The following is a 24053-nucleotide window of genomic DNA, read 5'->3' as shown; positions in this document are numbered from 1 at the left end:
ATAGGGCACCTTAAAATATATACATAAAAACCTTGAACTAGGGAAAGGACATGTTCGCTTAGACCAAATTCTCCAAAAGGAAAAACTCTTTTACATTGTGCTTTCCCCATTCACCAGCAAGGCTACCAGGTGAGATCAGCAAGGACAAACACCACATCAGCAAGTGGCAAAAATTTGCAACACACATTATAATACTCATATACAGAAATCACTGATTGTTAACAACACTTACAAAAGAATCAGCAGCATTTACCCAAGTTTAGCTTTTTCTCCCAGAGTTTCAGAGTAGCAGCCGTGTTAGTCTGTATTCGCAAAAAGAAAAGGAGTAGCCGTGGCACCTTAGAAACTAACAAATTTATTAGAGCATAAGCTTTCGTGAGCTACAGCATCCGATGAAGTGAGCTGTAGCTCACGAAAGCTTATGCTCTAATAAATTTGTTAGTCTCTAAGGTGCCACGGCTACTCCTTTTCTTTCTCCCAGAGTGTAACTCCAGAGGATCATTCATTCTTAATTACATGATTATGCTGCTAGGCACTAACAGACACAGCAGCCCCTGAAACAAATGAAGGAGCAGGGAAAGCCTTACATTCAAACTGGGCCGGATCTTGCATGGGGGCACTGCTGAGCACTCTCAGTGCTCCCCCTGAAGTCAACGGGAGCTGATGTACTCAGCTTGCAAAACTAACTCACGGGGCAGAACTACCATTGATTCCAATAACCCATAGTTGATGACATGAAGGGCAGGTGAAAATCCATCACACTAGTGACCAGATTTTGATTTCACTGGTATAGGAGTAAATCCAGAGTAGCCACTTAAGTCAATGACGTTATTACAAATTTATGTCAGTATAACAGAGATCAGGATCTTGGCCCCAGATCTGCATTTGCCCTGAGATGTTTTACATTTCAGGCACCTTTTTAATTAGTGCTGCATAGTTAAGTAACCAAGTAATGAGGGATAATTTATTGACATTTTAACTTAGAAGGGATAAAACGTTCAATACCTCTTTTTACTGCAAGGCAATCTCAAAAACTGCAACTAGTTGACCATGACTTTGCCAGAGGTGAATAGCAGACACGGAAAGCATCATGTCCAGCTTTAGGTGGCCATGCCCCGCATGAGTAGACATTGTCCTCAACAGATTCAGGTCTTAAAGATGTTCAACAGATACCAATGTCTATTAGTAACAAACCATCCAGGCGAAATGCGCACTTGAGTTTAAACAAGGCAATAGTGCCCCCTGCTGGCTGCCAGGAGACACCATGCCTTTAATTACTCCATAAAAGGCAAACACCAATTAATTATAATCTAATTACACATTCCCATGTGGTCTGTGGTCTCCCCCAACTTCAGGCACCCAGAGCTATGATAACAGCCAAGGGATTGCTATGATCAGATGAACCCAATGGGGTTTTGATATATGCATTTCCTATTGTCAAACTTTAAACCGTAACATTTAATAATGAAATCACAATATATGTCAGTCTGTTAAGACAGTCTTTACCAGTTAATTAGTAATGAAATGGTTTTAGCTAGCCCAGCACTGGAACTGTCAATACCAGGGGCTCTCTAATCAGAACCTTGGTCTTAAAAATATTCAGACATTACTCAGAACAACAGATCAGGGCGTTACTGAGTGCACAAAGGGTATAGTACATGTCAGCCTTTCTTGGGCTTAAAAGAGAGCTGATGTTTCTGTCCATATTGCTGAGTAGTTGAAGCTGGGATACACAGCTGATATCAGAAAAGTGCAGAACAGTGCGCACTTCTTGGACTGTAAATAGTTTGAAAATCTAACTTAGGGGAAAGAGGGCAGGAAAAAGTCAGGAAAATACACAGAAATAAAGGGAAAAGAGGGGAGCCTGAGACACAGGATAGGAAAGGGAGGAACCATGTACCACAGGCAAATTCCTGATCCCATTGCAGTTAATGATTGTTTTGCCTCTGACTTTAATGGGACCAGGCTTTATGCTACTAGAACAGCTCTGTCATTCTCATTTGTCTCCTGTCTGAGGGTTTCAAAGGAGGCTGTAAACATTAATGGAGTAGTCCTCACAACAGATCTGCGAGGTAGGAGAGTATTATTGTCCCTACATTAGAAGTGGGGAAACAGGAATGGAGAGGTGAAGTGACCTCCCAGACACATTCAGCATGTGTGGCATAGCTATGTGCAGATCTCCAGACTTCGTGTTATGCTTTATCCACAAGACCATCCTTCTGTTTTGTCCCTTTATAGCTTGATGGCTGCCAAGCACCGTTGGTAACTGGCATAAGCAATACGTTTTTCGCTTTGGAGAGTTGTTTACTAAACACAGTGAAAACCACCAGCCTTTCTGCTCTCTAACCCCTCAGCTACTGCAAAACATACCCAGAACACCAGGCAGCACGGACATGGTGTTCTCAAATGTACCAGCGTGGTCCCTGGCACTCCACTGATGCTCAGGCAATGTGAATGAAATTAAGACAGCACAGCACTGTCAACAGCTTATGGTTCTTAGCTGAGATAAGGTGAAGGGTTTAATTAGGGACAGTCCAGCTCATTTTCCCCAAAGCTCATGGGAAGATGAACAGTGCCCACAGTGCTAACTGGGTGCAGATGGTCTGATATTTTGCACCCTATGCACTTTGGCAGCGCTATGTATGCTCAGCAAAACTCCCTTCTCACCACCCAGTATTGTTCTAGGGACCCTAGCATCAGTGAAACTCCGTGAGTATATCCCAGAGCCCATGAGGTTAACTCTGCATTGGACTTGAACCCTCAAGGGTGTAGCAGGATGAAACAGACTAAATGGGGCAACTCCAACGCCAGCCCCAGCTGTTGGTCTCAAGCCTTCACTAAAAAAAGCAATCCCCATGTGTTGAGGTGCAGCAAAATACAGCACACATGGGAAATGTCGTGCAGCCCAACACCATCACCCTGTGCAATGTGGAGCTAGCCACATTCTTCTCCATTCTTGTTTGAAATAGCCAGCTCCACAGACTGGGCAAGAACCCAGGAGAGATTTTTAGAAAGGCACCTCCTTCCCCATCCACTAAGTGTCAAGGTTGTGCCACCAATGAAGTAAAGATCCACCTGGAGATGGTGTTTTAGGGAGCCTATGCCATCTGCCACTTAACAGAGCCACACTGAATCCCACCTAGAGTGAACCATAGTGAAACAGTGTGCTTTATGGAATCCGAATGAAAGCCCCCATCTGTTTGAATTCATGGCAAAGTGCTGATTGCAATCAGGCTCCCAGCAACGCCTCTCCTTCTGGAGCAGCTGCTCTGTGAAAATTACCTCACTATGAAAGGAATCCATCACAGCTGAGTGCCAGGGCTGAAAAATACATCAGTATAATAGAGTATGTCACATGCCCTGAGTGCTAGGGTCCTCTCATGAATGGACCGTGGGTGTGTTCTGCAACCACAAAACACTATCGCAGCTGATCGCCAGGGCTGGATTCCTGTCCTCTCTCCGGGAGGTGTGCGGTGTGTCATGTGGCAGGATTTCTCCAGCCTTACAGGACACTTGGATTGTTTCATATTCTACAACTTCCTCCCACCAATCCAATTTGTCAGATAGCAGTTCAAAGTGTAACCTGCTCCTACTTAATGCACAGTAACAAGAGAAGCTGGTGGCAGCTTTGAGAAAATAGCACAAAAACCTGCAGCCACCATCGTTGGAAGCTGCCTCCAGATACCAGTTCCAGGAACTTGAGGAAGTCTAACACAGCCAAGCCATGGCAAGCTCTGACAAATCCTCCTAGAGAAAATTAAAGTCAGAAGAGTGTGTCCCTATGGAACAACTATTCTCAGAAACCAGAAAATGAGGTCATCTTTAGTCTGAACAACACATTATTTTAAAATAAGGCCGCTTCACCACTAATGACATGATTACTTTAACAGGCAGCATAACATGGCCAGGAAACAAACCTCTGGACACCACATTCATTCAGCCAAATCAAATACACATGGCATTGGGATGAGAAGTCATACTTTCCTGCTCTTCCAATAGAAGCCTCTTGCAGGCAAATGGAAACCCTGGGAATAGTATTTAGCCTCCCTGCACAGGCTAATAATCAGAACCTGACCACACAAAGGTCTGATTAAATCCAGTAGGGGGCGTTATGCACATGGCAGTACATTACATTAGCAATGAGAAAATACTCTTTTGAGAATATTCCATGGTGTTTCATCCAGCATTTCCCATTATGAACTTGGCATAGTTAGTTCTTGAGGGGTTCCATCCTTTTAGTTTTTAATTAACTAGGGCAAAGGAATAGAGTGGTTGTGCCATTGAGACACCCTTCATTATTATACTGAGTTTATTTTGTTGTAGCTACGTAACATAATAAACCCCACAGGCTCTGTTTTCCCACCATAGGATAAGAGCATCTCCCACAAAAGCCAATGGGAATGGCCTGCATCCTACAGCAAGAGAATTGGGCAGTGGATGAGCTGAAAGCCAAGCCATCCTTCCAGTCTGCACTTCAACGGGGCGCCATCCAGGCCAAGTGGTCTCCATTTAGTGTTTAGAAGATGAGACCCCGTGGTGCTCACAGGAGGGGCAATGGAGGGAAGATCCTGACCCTGGATTACACATCCAGATTCTCACAAGGGTTTTGTTTGGGTCACGTGTTCTGAAAACTTCAGACATGCAGAAGAGCAGAATATGTGCTGTGCTGTCCTCCAAACATCAGCACAGAGGAGCTCATTAGCAAGCCCCTTAGGGCAAGGAAGCAGAGGTGCTTAGCAGAAGACTGGGGAATGCAGCAAGTACCCTGCCATCTGCACTGGAGCAAACTCCACCATGCTTAAAAAAATCCTGACTCACAATTAGAAATATTGCTTTACGAAAATGGTACTATTCCACAGCCATGAAATACAATTAAACACACCGCTATTTTGGTATGGCACACAGAAATTCAGTGCATGAGTCCCTCCTCCCTGGCCAAAAAAAAAAAAAGAAAGAAAGGAGTGGCAGCTAAAGAACCCTTCTCCAAGAACAGGTCCCCTCGTCGGTGCACAAAAGGAGAAGTAAACAAAAAGGCAGCCACAGCAGAAAGCTGAGCAAAAAGCCAGCAAAATACGTCTGCCAAATGGAGAAGGCCCACATCTAAAAAGTGTGAGGAGTGAGGGGGAGAGAACAAATGATTATCAGGCCTCTAAGAGGAAGATACAATCACCTGCGGGGGAGAAATCCAACAGAGAGAGTCCAGACTCTCTGAGCTCCACCTTAGAGTTGGGGGATATTTTCATACACCACATTACAGCCCCTCACACAAAGAGTTCAATCATTACAGCTGAGATGTGATTCAAGGATACACTGTGTGCTTGGAGGGCCCATTATAAATCCACAACTGCCCGTGGAGGCAAATGCATGGTGACCATGAGGGCCACAACATTTCTGGGCATCGATATAAACACGTATGAAGAAAGGTGGCATTTGGAGGTACCATGTGCATCTGCCAGCCATCACCAGCACAAGGTAGGTCTCAAGCAGTGGTCAAGAGAGAGAAATTTGCTGAGTGAGCTCTCACAGACTCATCATTCTACTGTGATTCTACCCCAAAGATTCAAAGGCAACCGCCACACAGCCCACAAAAAGTGGGTAGGAAGCAGGCAGCAGCATCGCTGCCAGGTTCACCCAGCCAAAACTATGCCTGAAGTTGCCCCTCCCTCTGTGTGCGGAGGCAGCAACATGTGTTTCCCCTAGCGTTGGCAGCCCTGGGCCTGGCTCATAATGAAATGATCGCAGAGTAGGAGCAAGGCGTCGAAGCGCTGGAGTCGCTGTAGGACCCGGGCCAGGGCAGGAACAGTGACTGTGTCTCCTGAGGAGGCGAGGTGAGCAACGAGCTGCTTGAATCCAGACATCCTGCTCACCAGATGGGATGGGACCCCCAGCTCCAACCCCACGTGGCTGAAATTCTTGAGACCAGACAAGCAAGGGTCCAACTGGAAGCCGAGTGACAGCACCAAGGAGTGGGGGAGCTGTGCTATGGGGAGACCTGGAAATGGCAGAAAAGTGAGGTGAGAGCCTGTCTACTCAGCGAGGGAAGGGTGTCCTGAAAATAAAGCAGTGAGGCCCATACCACGGCCCCTGTCCACCCATCTGATGAGCAGCTGCAACACCACCTTCTGCCTGGCCTTACCACAGAGGGAACTTTTGCCACAGGGCACCAATGCATTTCCTTTCAGTGCTTAGCCGCATGGAACCTGCCTCTCAGCCCCAGGGGAGCTTAATCCTCACCACAGGCACCGAATTTGCAAACTGCCAGGGGGTGCTTGATCCCCGGCTCTGCCCCGGCCCAGCCCCCAATCCACCCCTTCCCCCAAAGCCCCACCCCCACTCCACTTCTTCTTGCCTCTGCTCCACCCCTGCCCCGCCTCTTCCCATGCAGTTCTGCCCCGTCCCCCGCGTGCACCGTGTCCCCGCTCCTCCCCCTCCCTCCCAGCCTCCCTGCACGTGGCAAAACAGCTGTTCACACGGGTGGGAGGCGTGGGGATGGAGGTGCTGATCGGCGGGCGGGAGGTGCTGGGGAGGGGTGGGGGGAGCTGTTAGGGGCTCATTTTTTCCCCTGTGGGTGCTCCAGCCCCTCAGCAGCCACGGATTGAGCGCCTATGATCCTCACTGTTAATAGAGGTAAACTAGGTGCCTGTCCCCCAACCCACCCACATTCCAAGGTGAATCACAGAAGGGCTTGTCTATTCCCCGCATTAATGCCACAGTGAAAGAGGGGCAGCCACAGATCTCTATGTCGACAGTCAGTGTGATACTGGCCAGGCTGGGGCTCTACAGGTGCTCCTCACCCCATGGTCTGCCTCCACCTGAACCCCTGGGGAGCAAGGGCGTAACTGAAAAATGCTGCCCAGATATCCACTCACCTTGTGTGGCTCTGCTAATCTCACTCACAAGGCTCAGGACATCACTCACCTGCTAAGACAAAGACCCCAAGGATTGGGGAGATTCATCAGAGAATGAGCAACAATCACATGTGGATCTTGTCAGTGCTCCACTCACAGGACCTGCCATGTATTAGTAATGGCCTGGATATTTCTATGCAGGACATCACCACTCAGTTAGGACAACAACCCTATTAAGATGCTCTAAGTTCTTCCAGCAAACCATCATCTCAGTAAAGAAGTACTTGAACCTAAACTAGTAAATTACCTGCTAGACATTTTTTAGACTTATGTTAATCACTAATCTGACACAAACTGGTGAGGAGACCAGATGGCTCAAGGGACTGGGAAGCAGAGTTGTTCACCACTAGGTCAGTTTTCCATACTGGCAAACATGCAAAGATGATTCATGGGTGATGCAAGGGTCAGGTGAAGTGCACAGTTCCTGCTGAGTTAAGGATATGCTTGGACTTTGCCCTTTTGCCAGGCTGAGTATCTGAACCCAGCCGAGGTTGATAGTGACTGAGTTTTGCTACTATCTGATAGCTTTTTGGTGGCCCTTAGATAAGTTGGTGGGTCTTAGACCAGTTCCTTGCAAACAGAAAAAGCACCACAACTGGCGACTTTCCTTGGGCTCTCAACACCAGTTAGTTTAATGATGGAAGTGCTACGTGCTACCCTGGCCAATGGGAACTGGACTGTGTCCCTTCACAAACTCATACCACACAGTTCACTGAACGGCAGATGGTAATGACTTTTGGACAGTCACTACCAGCCAGTGCTAGATCTGAACCTGCTCAGAGGTGAAAGGTTTTGTACCCCCAGCCCCTCCGATATCCCATTCCTCCCTGTGTGAGCCCCGTAGTAGCTGTTATTATACAGAGGGGGGCAAGATGGGAAGAACTTACAGGCTGCTCTCTGCTTTCAGCAGTGGCAATTTGGAAGGATGAGGATGACCCCCTGGCAGGGTCCAGAACAAGTTCACTTTGTGTTATCAGAGGGGCACCAAACAGGGGCACTTCAAGGGTTAGTTCATCTGTATGTCTCCGGACCCTCTGAGCCACCTGCTTCTCTGCATCCTCCTGGCTTTTGGTACCCATAAACTCGGCCTGGGTGGAGAACTTCTGCAGGTCTAGCTCCGTACACTCCACCGGGGCATGGGGCCATCTGGGCTGCATCTCTGAGGCACATGATGAGAGGGGAGTTAGGGCTTCTGTGAACCCAGCTGGGCCCTGCCTGGCATCTGAGGATGACAAGCCCCCCGCAGAATAGTCGCTGGACCCTGAGTTCCTTATCAGGGGTTGGGTCTCCAAGACGCTCCTCGCCAGCTGGGATTTGGGATTGGGGCTGATGGCAATCGCTTCTGAATTGGGCTGGAGAGCAGGGATCTGCAGGCCTATGGCTTCACCATCCGAAATGAACTGAATCGGTTCAACAGGACCTGGAACCAGAAACCCAATGGCTTAAAAGTATGTGGGTTCCCTTTCCACCAGCCTCTCCACCTGCTGGGGCTTAGCCTCCCTCCAGTCAACCACTCCTTAAAAACCCCATTTCCCCTGAGGCACTGCACTGCCAATGCCTGTCTCCAGCTGCAGAGGAACAGACAGGACAGGACTACTCGGTGCCTTTTGTCCGCGAGGTGGCAGTGAGCACTGCTGAACAAAGCAAGGCTCCGTGCTCTTCCAGGGGTCGATCACCAGCCCTCCAGGATCACCCCCACTGCAACAGTCAAGCACTCTCTCCTCCAGAACCCACACATCCCTAGGAGAGAAAGACACTGAAGCTGGAGGACTGAAACCTACATCTTCCCAAAGCCAGTGCAATGTCTTCTGAGTTCAGAATCCTCTCCAGGCTTCCACCTTTCACCTTGAGGAAGATTCCTAGTGGCACTGGGCCCTGTCCACCGCGATTATTCCAGTGTCTGACCACAGGGGCTGACCCTGGCAGTAAGCCTCATGGCAGCAGAGATTTTGACACCCCACCAACAGGGTGCTCCTTCCTGCCAGAGGAATGGAAACTGAGCAGACATTATGGTGTGAGGATCACAGCCCAGCCTGCCCTTCCCCCCTGACCCAAGCTAAAGCAGCAGAGCAATGAGAAACGTTACCTTCTGCTTGCCTGGAGCATGGGCTCAGGTTCTTCACACCCAAGCAGCAGGGACTAGACATCTGTTCCTCACAGGGAAACCTGCTTGGCATGGCTGAGGCCCAGAACATCACCCTCTGGGCCGAGAAACTCTGGGTCCTCAGAAACACTTTAAAGGATAAAGAGCAACTGATATCAGCGAAGACCTGGCTTGTTTTCCCAGAATGCACTTGGCCATCTGGTACGGTTATTTATTTGGTGACTGTAAAATTCAGGAGCAATCAGGCCTCACTTCCTAGCATGGAGAGGGCTAGTGCTGTGCACTGTTCCCCACGCAGCTGTGCCAATGCCCCTCAATCGTATCTCTCTAACCTACTCCTCTTTGCTGTTTCCCTCATCCTCTTAATTGTTTCATCCTCTGCTGCTCCAGCCCTGGCCCCCTCACCTCCACAACTGCCAAAATCTCCTCAGTCTTGACCCAGCCTGGGAAAACCTGAGAAGAGAAAGCACTAACCTCGCAAGTGACAACCTTGCTGGCCCCACTTGGCATGCTGTTTGAATCTGAGCCCTTACATCCTCCTCCTCCTCTTCCCTGCTATTTCTAGGGAAGAGGGGGCAGGGGAAGGAGGACCAGAGGGATGCTGCTTTGCATTCACTCACCTCGCTGACACTGGCTCTTCCAGAAACGCTTGCAGCAGATGATAGCGAGTGCCAGCAGCACCAACGCAATGATGACTAGCGCACTGCTAGTCAGCACTAGGAGGGCAGTATCCTGGGGAGGTACTGTGGGAATCACTGCCTTCACCAGGCTAGACCTGGAGCTGCCTGCAAACATACCAGCCAAAGAAAGAGGTCAGAGTCCCATCACCACATGGTGAGCTGCAGGATGCTACAGAAAAGAAAGCAGACAGGACCAGGGGCACGGATCCGCCTGGAGTGATTAGTACATGATCAGTTACAAAGATATTAATCCCTTAGGACAAGAGGTCTCAACCTGGAAGTTAAAAGCACCTAAGGGGCTTAGGAGCCTAATTCCCACTGACAGTCAAAGAAAGTTAATGGACTTAGACTCCTAAGTCACTCGTAAATGGTCATTGTCAGAGATAGGGGATATTGAATTACATGCATCACTGGCTTGCTCCACTTCACCACTCCTCCCACCTCCTGTTACTCTTAGGAATCTAAGTACATTAACTTTCTTTGACTGTCAGTGGGAATTAGGCTTCTAAACCCCTTAGGTGCTTTTGAAAATTGAATGTAATAATCCAGTGCCATCCAGCAGCACAGTATTTTTAGCTCCAGTTTACAAATGGAGAAACTGAGACACAAGCAGTTTAAGTGACTTGTCCACAGTCAGTGTGACTCAGTGGCAGAACCACCAATTGGACCCAGGAGGACTGAGAAACAACAGCTAAAATTATCTCCCGGCTGCAGAACGACTGCAAAGCGAAGGGGATGATTTTCCTTGATTTTTAACAACAGCAATAACAAAACATTACAGGATAGAGAATGGCTGAGCTGCTGTGTCTGACCACATAGATACGTTTATCATGGCACTGCTGGCCCCAGCTGCTGCTCCCCTCCATATATACACTGTCAGTACTTCCTTGGTCAGAATGCACTGGGGCAGAATTCTTCTGCTACGGCTAGCGTAATAAACTTCAAAACAAGGACTAGTCATTTAAATGAATAAGCATAGCCTTTGCAAGGACACTCTTGAGGACAGAAACAACAAAAAGCCTCAATTTTCATGTTTCAGGAAAAAGATGATCGGCAGCAGGGGTCAGGAGGGAATTTTCTTTTGCACACTTAGGGCAAGTCTACTCTACAGAATTACTTTGGTATAACTATGTCAGTCAAGGGTGTAAAAAATCCACAGCCTGAGTGATGTAATTATACTGACCTAAGCGCTGGTGTAGACAGTGCTATGTTGGTGGGAGAGCTTCTCCCACCAATGAAGCTAACACCTCTCGCGGAGGTGGATTAACTAAACCAACAGGAGAGTTGTTCTCTCCCGTCGGCTTAGAGCGTCCTCATTAAAGCGCTACAGCAGCGCAACTGTGCCAATGCAGCGTTTTAAGTGCAGACCTACCCTGAGTTATATTGTGGGGGCTTATGCCTTCATTTGAAGCGTGTAACAGTGGCCACTGTCGGAGATAGGTGATAGTGAATTATATGCACCACTGTCCCACTCCACTCCACCACTCCTCCCATCTCCTGTTAATCCTGCAGGGCTCACCCTGTGCCCTGTGAAATGACATGTTACACAGTGAAAGACAGCAGGTTGCAGTGCTGCTGGCTACGTACACTGAGGCTCAGAGGAAGGCGTCTGCTTTGTGCATGGGATGCATTCCAGATCCTGCAGCCCGCCAATCCGGGTTTTACTGTAAAACCTGCCAAAGAGAAAGTGGAGAATGCTCTAACAACAGGACAAGGTATAAGGGAATTGTATATATCAGGGATCGGCAACCTTTGGTACGTGACCTGCCAGGGTAAGCCCCCTGGCGTGCTGGGCCGATTTGTTTACCTGCCGCGTCCGCAGGTTTGGCCGATTGCAGCTCCCACTGGCCGCAGTTCACCACTCCACGCCAATGGGGGCTGCAGGAAGCTGTGGCCAGCACATCCCTTGCCCACACCGCTTTCCACAGCTCCCATTGGCCTGGAGTGGCAAACCGCGGCCAGTGGGAGCTGCAATTGGCTGAACCTGCGGACGCGCCACGTGAACAAACCGTCCCGGCCTGCCAGGGGGCTTAACCTGGAGGGCCACGTGCCAAAGGTTGCAGATCCCTGGTATACCTCATCTTTTTGAACAGCACCTCCCTAAGCCCTCCCAAGAGCATCTGCTGCTGCTGTTCCAGCTGCCGGCTGTACTCACCCTGGCAGACATTCCCCACAGGCTGCATTGGAAGTGGCAGTGCAGTTGGATTTCTGGACACGGTTGATGAGGGGACAGGAAAGACAAGGTTTGCAACCATGGAATCCCCAGCTGTCCTTAAACCTCCTGGGAGGGCAAGCAGTGCACTGTGCATCCCTTCCTTCACCATAGCCACACTCCTGCAAGAGACAAGCGCAGGTCCATGTCTGAGACAAAGAAACGGCATCAGATCTGAAGATACTACAGAGGGAAGAAACTGTCCTATTCTCTAGAGGCAGATGGCTTCTCTTCAGTGAGAGAATTCTCAGTTGCCTTTCACACTATGGGCATCTCACGTCTTTGCACTGCACTGAAGCAGACAGTAGCCGTGCTGTGCCTGTGCAAACAAATGGGGCAGCCATTTTGCTCTCAGCAATAGCTCACACATTGCCTCAGTCACTAAAACTTGTTTTATTGCGAGGGAGATGCTGGTGTAATGCTGTGCCCTCGCGGGGGACGAGAGGGTTTGCTGGCAGCTGGGATCAAACAGCATGAGCCTGAGTTAGTCAAGGCTATATATAACAAGCTCACTAACCTCAATGGAGTGTGTAAATCACACCCATTCAGTATGGCACTCTGTCCCCTTCTAGAGGTGACTGGATCATATATAGAGGTTGAGGAGTCTATAGTCTTGGTGAACAGAGCTAGGTCTCTTAGCGTAGGCATAGAGGCTCATTTATAGAGCCAGAGGGCCCAGGTGGAAACCTGCTGCCAGTGACTCACACAAGGACAGAGGTTAAGGGTCTATTTCAAGAGGGGGTGAGGTTCTGTGACCTGCAATGTGCAGGAGGTCAGACTAGATGATCATGATGGTCCCTTCTGACCTAAAAATCTATAAGTCTATGAGACATTGTATAGCTCTGACCAGGACACTGGAATTATCTGCCAAAGGGATTTTTGACTTCCCCTTGGAGCTGGAGATGATGGACTCTCCTTGGTGTTTACGTAATAAGATGCACCAATTTGAAACCTCTCCTTACTTATGGTACTTCCATCTTCCCATCCTCCTATCCCTATCCCTGCATCACTTATCATGATCGGTGGAATAGTCTAACCTCCCTTGCCAATGAAGCACTGTTCTTTTTAAAGGCACAGACGCCCATATCAGAAAAAGCTCTAACTCTATCCTTCTAGTAAAGGCTAGCAGAGGATTCATCTAGTACCACAAGTGCCAACAATCCAGGTTCATCTCAGAGCAGCCAAATTACCTTGGAAAGCTCCCATCCAGGGCCACACTCTCTGCAAGGAACACACTTCCTGTGCTCATCCAGATACTCACTCTCCTGGCATTCCATTGGGTTTGGAGCAGCACCTCGGACCTGGAGAAACAACTGGGGTTACTACAAGTCCCAGAACACTCCTGAGGTGAACAAAGCATGTCGTTTACTGGGCAAAGCTTTCACATCGGAAGGAACATTTGCCTGCATTCTTTGCATGCTGTGGTCAATGGGAGCTGCGGACGGCTGTGCCTGCGGTCAATGTAAACAAACTGTCTTGCAGCCTGCCAGTGGATTACCCTGATGGGCCGCAGGTTGCCAATCCCTGCTTTAGTAGCTGCTTGTGTTGCACCAGGATAACCTCATTTTGGCAAGAGCAAAGCCATGTGCCTTCTCCCAAAGAGCAGTTTGAGGTGCAACTAGCTAAGCAGAGACAGAGGAGGGACTTAAGTAGTAGGTCAGCTGAACTGTCCATTCCTTGTGCCATTTGGTGGCATTTACAAGTGAAGTGAGGTGCAGTCAGTTTTTATTTCCAAACTCATGTTGGACACTGGTTAGTGATGATTTTTAAGTTCAGGTCAGCAGCTTCCCTGATGGGAGGTCAGTACATAGTCCAGACCAAATAACTTGGTATCCTGGTCTGCTAAACAGTAGGACTGTTCCTAATTTAGAAGCATCACAAAGTTCTGCATAAATGAAGCAGTGGAAAGTACTACCAATGTGGTATCCAGATCTGCAGAGAGCACCAAACTGGATGGAGCACACAAAGCAGACGTTCAATCCAGAGCCTTAGTTGGTATAGAGTTGGCGAGAGGCAAATACCTCCACTCAGAGGAGCTCATGTTCATGTGATTTGGCATGAAAACAGCGCAAGAGAAGATAAGTTAACTACACAGTCTTGGGTCAGTGGGGCAGAAGGAATCTGGGGATATGTAATATGGGGCACAGAACATAGCAAGGGATAACTATCAATTCTCTAAAGAACTAAAGCCACACTTTATATTACTGGGCACCATACTGCCACCCAAGATTTTAATGCAACGAATGGAATTCATGGCCTGAACTCAGCACAAGACACAAAACTGATTTGAATCCTCTGCTTCAAACTGAACAGAACTAGTCAAAGGCACTAGGTAAGGCTAGCCTACAAACTTACAGCCTGGTCATGCATTCCTTGGTGAAATCCTGGCCCCACTGAAGTCAGTGGCAAAACTCCTATTGACTTCAGCAGGGCCTGGATTTCAGCCCCCCCTCCCCCCCAACTCATTTGGAATTTGGGCCATGCAAATAATGCAGACTAGAGACAGCAGAGCACATAGAGAGAATTCAACAGAAATCAAACTGAAGCTATTAAAACACATTAGGCAGAGTTTTTGGTTCATTTGTTTCAAGTGGGTTCCTACCTCGGTGACAAGAAACAGGGTAAAAACCAGCACTGGGCCTCTCTTCATGTCACTTCTCTCATAACCTCATGCACCAAATCAGGAAAGGAATTAATAACGCCGTATCTGCCTCATGAGGTCGGCTCATTGGAATCTAAACATTAAAGAAGGGTACAAAGGGCTTGAGAAACATGCTTTCAAAGGAAGCCACTGTTTTAACTTGAAACAATTCAAAAATGGGTGGAGCGCAAGTTTTCGTCAGCCCAGCCATAGGCCTCATTAGGAGCAAGTCAAAGGACAGCCTGGCTAATGTTCACATAGTAGGGCCTAGTAACATACTGGAAAGGATGATGTTACAGCAGTAGATATATGAGCACTCTCCACTTCTCTTCCCACCCCAGTCACAAGCCATTTCTATCTATGCCACCATTCGAAACTGTAAATTTCATTTTGTCACAAACAAAATGAAAAGGGCCCCTCAGTAAATGTTCCTTGTTATGCCTTGTCAGCCTGCTCAGGTCTGATCTCCTACCACTCTCATGAGCCCTATGCAAAGTAGGCTGCACTTTGGAAGTGGGCTACTGGCCAGGCTTTTCCCACTATCCAAACAATCAGGACTCATCTGATGTGGCATCTCCACTGGATAAGCACAGAAAGCAAGATATTAGTTATTACTATCAACTCACATACCCTGAGCAAAATTAAGGGCACTAAATTTATCTAGCCCAGTAAAGCAAAGATCGCAGGAGGAATGAGATCACAGTCCATAAATAGCTTCAAGGTTACTGACACTATAGAGTAAATAAAGAGAGTTTGTCATAGTCTCAGAAGATGGTGGTCAGGGAGCTATTGGCTGAAGCTAAAGGAGGAAATATTTAGGCTCAATATTAATGTCTAGTTAGGGCCCATTTCCATTAGGAAAAAATAGAAACGGGCCTGAAAAATCCTCCCAAATATGAACCAATCACAGATTTGAATCCAAGTTCATATCTGCAATTTGTCTCCATAATAGACTGACTCCAAACACCCTGAACTTTGGATAAGTTCAGTGTTTGAAGCCCCAAGTTCAGCACTGTTTAGATCCATGGTTTTGCGTCTGCTCATTGTAGAGGTAAAACATTCAGATATGGACCCAGATATGGAGTTTGGAATGGAGGCTTTGATTTGGGCCCATATGTATGAATAAAAACAAATGGAATAAGAGCAAATTCCCAAGTGAAGTGGAAAGGCACCATTCACTAGGGTGTCTTAAGAACAATGGGGACCTGATCTTGGTGGGGGACCCCAGGTGACACAAAATACAAAAAATAAATAGTAATAAAAAAGAACAGGCAAGGTGAGACAATAATAGGAATGATGTACGGAATAGGCCTCCCAAATATAGTTTTATCCTGTATAATCTTTTCTATCCTTTGTATCGATGGTTCCATGGTCCTCACTCCGGTTTAGCAATACCTGGCCATTGAAAGCTTTATTGAATTTCTGGTGTGGGTTACAGCAGTGGAATTTTTTAAATTTTCTGGTATAATACCAAAACCAAGGCCACCAATTTACTCATGAAGTCTAATTTGTAAGTGAAATTTACATAAACAAAACAAGCTCACACAGCATTGTCATTGTGGGGGCCTCGGGTACAGTGCACCTCAGTCCCTCCTATTCTCTGCTTGTGATACATAATAGTATAGTCTCCTATGGGCTGTAATATTTGGGTCTAGTTCTGATTGCTGGATTTAGTTTGGGGGTGCTGGTGGCCTACGATATGCAGGATGTCAGACTAGATGATCTGGTGGTCTTAATCTCTATGACTGCCCTCAATAGAAAGCCACCTTGAGATTCTAGTAAGTGGTTAAAACATCTGATCCCAATTAGGTTAAAATAAGAAATTCTCCCATCTCTGCAGAAGCGGTGCAGAATCTCGAGGCAACTGCCAGAATAAGATCTCATTTTCCGGATAGGGACCTAAACATCTCACCGTATCAGTCTGCTCATTGATTTTATAGGGAAACAACCTACTGTCATTGTTCTGTGTTAAGGGGAATCTATGAACTTGGTGAATAAAACCTGTTAAATTATTGAATGATTTCATGATTTGTTAAAAATCTCAGTGAAAACAGCTTTCCCCTATTTAAACACTCCCTTGTATGTGTAATACCCACCCGAAATACTGCACTAGAACTATTGTAAAATGAAGTGGTTTGGACCATTAGTGTAGAATACCATAGTTTTGGTAAACTTGCTGTTTTCTGCAGTTCCACCATTCTTATCCCACTGAGTTAGACTGCAGCATTTATGCCAGGGCCCTGTGGAGGGGTGGTGCAGGACAGCATCAGCGAGATTGTATCTCAGGAGACACAATCTCTCAGGGATGGCTCGGTAACCACAGTGGATGAATCTGATTGTCACCCAGGCGCACCAGCCATACTCCAGAAGGCAGTGCAGATGCGAGGCTGGCCCATTACCTTGCCTCTTCCTGACCCCTCTCTTATGGCATCATGCTTCTCAGGGGAAGTACAAGACCCTGCACTCCCCAGAGTACAGGGACTGCAGATACTGCTGGTATAGGAGGCCCTTAGGTAGCTGCAAAAGGGGAAGGAAGCTTCATCCTTGCACTTCACCACAGTGTGCTCATGCAAGAGCCACTCACAGCCTAGCCTTTTAACTAGACAATAGGATATTTCACGGAGGACTTAGCAAGCTAGACTGGCACCTCATAATACATAGATTGGTCAGACTTCATATTCAATTGAAAACTGTTGTTTTTTTCCCCCAGTAAATGCTTGATTTATAAATATCCAAAACACTGAATTGAAATAAAAATCCAGGAACTGATAGCAAAACTCAAATTCTTTACCGGAAATTCGAGGGTGCATTTTTTTTGGTTTATAACCTAGTCTGACCTACAATCTTTACACAGTGAAGAAAATTTATATTTGTTTGATAAACGCTTGCCATCTTTTGACATGGCTCCTGCTGTTCCTAATGGATATTTCAAGGCGTCTGTCTACATATTCAAAGTGGCAAAGGAATTTCAATGGACCAGGATAGTGGCATCAGGTTTAGCATTACTGGATTATCAGGTCAACATATTAGAGTTAAGGGATCATAGAAGATTTACCTAGCCTTTTCTGGTAACATACAGCTCTACTTGCATATACCAAAACAGGAAAAATTGCTATAAAACACTTACTGCATATCTGAAGTTGGCAGCTGGTAGAACTGGGCAGTGGAAAACAGGTCAGCCAGATTAAATACCATCATGTGGGTTATATGTTGCTTTAAAAAAGAAAGAATGACAATGTTCAATAAAAGCAACAGGAGAAAAATAATGTTTTAAAATCCCAAAATATTAACCTGGAAAATATTCCTGCATGTCTAGCATTTCCCCTGATATTAAGTCAAGTCCCTGCCTTTAGTGTAAATATCTTCTGTTCCTCAATCACTCAATGCTATTCATTTTGTTCTGCAAGCATTTCCTGACACTATATTGTGCTTAATATATAGAACTCTCTGAGCCAAATTCTTCTATCTTTACTCATATCAAGTAGTACCTTACTTTGTAAACAGTCCCACTGATTTTAATATGGTTACCTGCAGAATAACGTATTGCTCGTCAGAAGTAAAAAGAAAAGGAGGACTTGTGGCACCTTAGAGAAAAACAAATTTATTTGAGCATAAGCCCTCGCGAGCCACAGCTCACTTCCTCGGATGCATCCAGTGGAAAACACAGTGGGGAGATCCATACACACAGAGAACATGAAACAACGGGTATCACCATACACACTGCAACCAGAGTGGTCACTAAAGGTGAGTAAAGGTAAGTAAAAAGTGGCTGAATCTTTTAGCCTGGTTTGGAAATAAACATGTTTTTCAGTGAACTTGTAGACTTTCTTTGGGTCACAAAAAGTCCAGTAAGTGTGTAATTTTGTAATACTTCAAGTTAAAAGTTTTGTTTTTGGTTTGTTTTTAGAAGAAAACACCCAAATATCAAAAGGGGGAATGTGCAGTGCTGATTTTACACCTCTCTGACATGACGACAATTTTTTAATTTCCCACTCTTGTCGTAATGGTCATTTTAGACTTCTGTTTGTTTCTTTCGATTGTGTTCTAACAGCAAATAAAGTGAGACTTTAAAATACAGTAATACCCAATGCAGAAGTTATTGTATTATTATTACATGGATTCCTGTAGTGCTCACAGCATGCAAAATGCCATTCGACACACATAGGAAGACCTTTGTCATCCCCAAAAGAATTTAATCTGAAGCCCCAGTCATGTGTTGGGATATGATTAATACAGAACTCCGCACCCATGTGAAGTTCTGTTTACTTCAGTGAGATTCCCCAGGAGTGCTGAGAGCCATGCTAGCAAATCACAATGCAAGATTGAGATTTAAGGTGACAAACAACATAGGAAAGAAAAGGATACACCTGAGACCTTGAAATCAATGGGACTGCTCACTTACATACAGTTTGTCTTGTGCATAAGTGTTTGCAGGATCATGGCCATATATATATATATATATATAGTATATAAAAATTATACACATAATTATACACTGGGATCAAGATTTCCAAATGTGACTAGTCTGTGTTGGGGGTTGTTTGAGTATTTTTCAGTGCCTCAAATTTTTGGAAGACCAACCTGAGCACCCATTTTCTAAAAATCAGGCCATTTTAGAGTGTCTCAAACTGACTTCCCAAAATCACTGGTATCTTTTGAAAATCTTGGCTTCTTTTTTGTCTGTTTGTTTTTCCCCTCGACCTATCCATTATTAACTGGCCAGTTTCTTGATTACTGTAATAATTTTTTGTACCCCCATGTTACTCCTTTTTGCTTTTATCCTCTTTAATGTCTAACACATAATACCACTGACAACCTGTCATTCATACTCAACTCACAGGGAAAAAATTGTGCCTAATTCGTAATTAATTTTAAAAGAAAACCATTTCTAATCTGTACTTACTAAGAATTACTCCAAATGTACATAAAAACGCTTAGTACATTCCAGTTGCTAGACAGAAGTATTTAAAATATTTACAGATAAAGAGCACACCCAGAGATACCATAAATGTTATACACACAGTGCACAGGAAATGCATTTTTAAGAATTAAAGAAATCATTATCAACTAATCTATCAACGGCTAGCTCATTATTTATTAACCTTTCATATAAAGTATTACAATAATGGGAAAAGTTGCTTGTACTCATCAATATTTGCTGGTGCCAATACTAAACTCAACAGCGTAGTTTATAATAAATAACCAATAAGATACTAATATTTTTCGCTGGCTGCACTCTCCGCCTTGAAATCTACAGCTCAGCGCTCTGAACACTTTGGTGCCTGCTGTGTTTTAGAATCGGGCATGCCACCCCCGCAATTGCTTAAATTAAAGGGTCGAAACTTGCAGCGTGCCCTTGCAGACTGGAGTGGTGTCACCTACCAGTGACTCTTTGGCACGCAGTCAAAGTATTCCAGGGTTTATTCCAAAGTCTGCGTTTGCAGGGATCAGAATATCGGGGCCGTTTGTAAAGCGACCGGATGAAACCCCATCCGCGGGGAGTGGGAGACTGAGCTATGGCTGGAGATTGTACCTGCAAGTCCTGACTTGCCCAGCGCACCACGTGTCAGTATCAGTTTCCTTCCTCTCCAGACCCTTCGCACAGCTAGGGCAGATCCGTTACCCCCTCGCTCCCGGGAAGAAACGGAGGGCCCTGCTTTGCAGTTTGGTACCGGACAATCACAACCTAGACTCTGAGCGCGGAAACTTACAAGGAAAGCTAATAAACAGACCGAGCCTTCCTGGCAGCCCGTTTCTCTTCTCCCTACAAGGATCTCTAGCTGAGACAGAGACAGGCTCGCCCACTGGAGCCTCTCCCTCCCCTGAAACACAAACGGGAAAGGGCGAGGGATGCTCCAGCGCGCTGGGATATGCCCAGGCATGTACACAGCACAGCGACTCTGCAGCCTGAACCAGCCCGAGACCTGTTCACGCCGGAGAGACCGAGCCAGAGTGAAAGCAATGCACGGGCCGGGATGGACACACGCATCCCAGGCAGACAAGTATACTCAGGGCGCCACATATCGATTACAGCCGCTACATATCGGGCAGTCACTGGGTGTTTAGCATCTAGAGATGCGGAGTAACCTCAGACGCCCCGGCAGGCTGGGTGGGAAGTCCACGGAGAAGACGAGGCAGCTCGGACACAGAGAGATGATAAACAGGCAAATAACTGCCCTACCCATGAGACAGGCAAGTACCAAAAGGCATCAGGTGCCAGGCAAACATGTCCCATTGTACCTGCTTCCCAGCCGCAGCGATCCTGGTGCGGGCTCCTGAGCAAGTCAGGGCTGTTCTGCTCTGCCCCCAGACAGACCCACCGGCTGGCCCGGAGCCCTACGGTTGATGAAATCAGCTGCAACACCCACCCTCCCCTCCTGCCCTGGAGGGACCCACGAGAAGCCAAGTTCCCGCCCGGGACTCCGCCCCCACAGGCAGGCCCGGCTCCCCATTGGATATAAGCCGCCCTCCTGGGCGAGGCGATGCAGATCAGCCAGCCGAAAGGGGCGGGGCCTGACGGCGGCAAACGCGGTGGTTGATGCTGGACGGGATTCCGCAGGGGCCGGGCTGGGGACCGCCTCAGGGTCTGTGGCTAAAGCGCGTTACCAATAAGCAGCCGGGCGGAGTGGGTTGAGAAGGGGTCACAGCAGCACAGCGAGCAGTTTGGGGTTATTTCTAAAACTGCGAGGCCCAGAACAGCAGGGCAGCGTAATTCTACACAATAGCACCGCAAGATGCAGGAGAACACAACTGGACAGACCAATGCAATCAAACACAACAGCACAAAGAAAAGGAGTACTTGTGGCACCTTAGAGACTAACAAATTTATTAGAGCATAAGCTTTCGTGAGCTACAGCTCACTTCATCGGATGCAACAGCACAACACGTCATTATATGAAAATAGGGTGTAATAAAATACCATATAGCCACACAGTACAATAAAAACAACAGGCGGAGTGCAGCGATACAGTAGGACAGGATAGTTCATAAGAGTACAGTAGTATCATGGTTAGAACAAAAACACAGCAGAACCACCCCAGTTATAGAGTGCAGTAACTTGCAGTGATAATTGCAACACTGTTCACTGACATCAACCAACTAAAATATAATACATACAATGATGAACACAAACAAGAACGACAGAGATACCATGAAGCCATATAGCACTGTCTCTGGAACAGAAAAGGACAGTAATGATAAACACCGCCAGGGAATACCAATCACTGTAATGCCCTTGTTTTGGGTAGATACTTGATATATTGCACCTGGCAGAGAAACAAGAGTTTTGTCTTGTATTATTAATTTTTACTACTGTACATCTAGCAGCCCCAGTCATGGACCTGGATCGCATTGTGCTAGGCACTGTACAAACAGAAGAAAAAGACAGTCCCTTCCTTAAATAAGTCTATAGTTTAAGTATAAGAGAAGAGGCAACAGATGGAGTCAGAGAAGGGGGACATAAGGAAACATTGAAACTAGAGATGATCATAAAAACTTGGATGGAACTGTCAGAAAATGCAGTTTGTTAAAACAGAAACACTTTGTGAAATCATATCAATTTTGCTGAAATTTTGTTTTGGAGAAATAAAGGGGGCAATTTTCCAACAATGTTGAAAGGTCCTATTTGTATATTTTCAGCACAAAATATTTCCATTTTTCCTTTTGAAACAACTTTTCATATTGATTTTTAAAATTTTGTATTATATAGTATAATACAATAATATACATGTAAAATAAAAGGAAGATGAAACATTTCAGTTTTGTTGAAAAAAACATTTTGATGGCCTGAAACAATTTTCCCCGCAGACTTTTCTTTCACAGAGAAGATATGCGACGACAAAGAGACGATATTGGTCAGCAAGCTACGCTGGTTTCAGCATACCAGTTGCCTAACTGTTGTCCACTTTTTGCACATTGGCAACAATTGTGTGGTGTGCCAGTGAAGTATTTTAAATTTGATTTAAATACAACCTGATGCAACTGTATAAAACAATGCCACACAATAGTACAATATGACAATAGCTAAGCATGCAATAGAATAGTACAACACTGCAACATAATACAGTACAGCATAAACATTATTTATTAAGTCAGGGGATGTGGAAGTTATACAGATAAACAGGGGTTTGGATGCATAAAGAACTTTGCTATGTATTTGATATGGATTGGTGGTCATGATCATTTTAAATGAGTTTTTGGAAGGACGGTCAGGTGGTCCCCAAGTGCACTGGGATGCAGGAGATCTGGGTTCATTTCTCAGCTCTGCCATAGACTTCCTGTATGACAATGGGCAAGTCTCTTATTCTCTATGCCTCAGTGCCCCATCTGTAAAATGGGGATAATAACTTTATTTTTCTCACCGTTTGTCTGCCTTGTACTTTGTACTGCCTTATAATCTCCCACTAATTATATATGTACAGCGCCTAGCACAATGGGACTGCCTAGCGCCATTGCAACACAAAATAAATATTGGCATGGTCTATTGGATAGAGCACTGGACTGGAAGACAGGAGACCGAGGTTTTATTTCAGCTCTCTCACTGTCCTGCTGGGTGACCTTAGGCAAGTCAGTTCCCCTCTCTTTGCCTCAATTTTCCCTTCTGTAAAATGGGAATAATCATAGAAGATTAGGATTGGAAGAGACCTCAGGAGGTCTTCTAGTCCAACCCCCTGCTCAAAGCAGGACCAACACAAATTAAATCATCCCAGCCAGGGCTTTGTCAAGCCAGGCCTTAAAAACCTCTAAGGATGGAGATTCCACCAACTCCCTAGGTAACCCATTCCAGTACTTCACCACCCTCCTAGTGAAATAGTTTTTCCTAATATTCAACCTAGACCTCCCCAACTGCAACTTGAGACTATTGCTTCTTGTTCTTTCATCTGTCACCACTGAGAACAGCTGAGCTCCATCCTCTTTGGAACCCCCCTTCAGGTAGCTGAGGGCTGCTATCAAATCCCCCCTCACTCTTCACTTCTGCAGACTAAACAAGCCCAGTTCCCTCAGCCTCTCCTTGTAAATTATGGGCTCCTGCCCCCTGATCATTTTTGTTGCCCTCCACTGGACTTCCTCCAATTTGTCCACATCCTTTCTGTAGTGGGGGACCCAAAAATGGACGCAGTACTCCAGATGTGGCCTCACCAGTGCTGAATAGAGGGGAATAATCACTTCCATCAATCTGCTGGCAATGCTTCTACTAATACAGCCCAATATGCCATTAGCCTTCTTGGCAACAAGGGCACACTGCTGACTCATATCCAGCTTCTCATCCACTATAATCCCCAAGTCCTTTTCTGAAGAACTGCTGCTTAGCCAGTCGGTCCCCAGTCTGTAGAGGTGCATGGGATTCTTCCGTCCTAAGTTCAGGACTCTGCACTTGTCCTTGTTGAATCTCATCCGATTTCTTTTGGCCCAATTTAGTGCCATCTGTGAACTTGCTGAGGGTGCAATCCATCCCATCATCCAGATCATTAATGAAGATGTTGAACAAAACCAGCTCCAGGACCAACGT

The 24053-nt window shown here is 46.2% G+C and overlaps 1 protein-coding gene across 2 annotated transcripts; it reads right to left on the bottom strand.

Annotated features, from left to right (window-relative positions):
* Nucleotides 1-394: 394 nt before the first annotated feature.
* EDA2R (ectodysplasin A2 receptor) lies at nt 395-20947 on the bottom strand. Of its 2 annotated transcripts, none has more exons than XM_038417771.2 (11): nt 20786-20947; nt 17673-17758; nt 14507-14639; nt 13095-13205; nt 11848-12026; nt 11280-11365; nt 9633-9797; nt 8995-9141; nt 7796-8328; nt 6870-6918; nt 395-5992 (listed from the first exon to the last, which is right to left on the bottom strand). In XM_038417771.2, the coding sequence occupies exons 3-11, from the start codon at nt 14552-14554 to the stop codon at nt 5697-5699; spliced, it is 1614 nt and encodes a 537-aa protein (XP_038273699.1). In that variant the 5' UTR covers nt 14555-14639; nt 17673-17758; nt 20786-20947; the 3' UTR covers nt 395-5696. The 2 variants fall into 2 exon arrangements, with proteins under 2 accessions (XP_038273699.1, XP_043349009.1); XM_043493074.1 differs by having other exon boundaries at nt 6870-6921; nt 20786-20914.
* Between the last annotated feature and the right edge of the window lie 3106 nt (nt 20948-24053).

The sequence above is a fragment of the Dermochelys coriacea genome, chromosome 9 (assembly GCF_009764565.3).
Source record: "Dermochelys coriacea isolate rDerCor1 chromosome 9, rDerCor1.pri.v4, whole genome shotgun sequence".
In the NCBI taxonomy this organism is placed as follows: domain Eukaryota; kingdom Metazoa; phylum Chordata; order Testudines; family Dermochelyidae; genus Dermochelys; species Dermochelys coriacea.
The sequence above is the reverse complement of the archived record's forward strand: the minus strand, read 5'-3'. Positions and strand labels throughout refer to the sequence as shown.

Coding starts and splice junctions, on each gene's coding strand:
- EDA2R (XM_043493074.1), bottom strand. CDS start 14,554: ATGAAGAGAGGCCCAGTGCTGGTTTTTACCCTGTTTCTTGTCACCGAG. Junction 13,206..14,506: donor CCCTGTTTCTTGTCACCGAG/GTAGGAACCCAC, acceptor TTGTTTCTCCAG/GTCCGAGGTGCTGCTCCAAA. Junction 6,922..7,795: donor CTGAAAGCAGAGAGCAGCCT/GTAAGTTCTTCC, acceptor TCTTTGTCTTAG/CAGGTGAGTGATGTCCTGAG.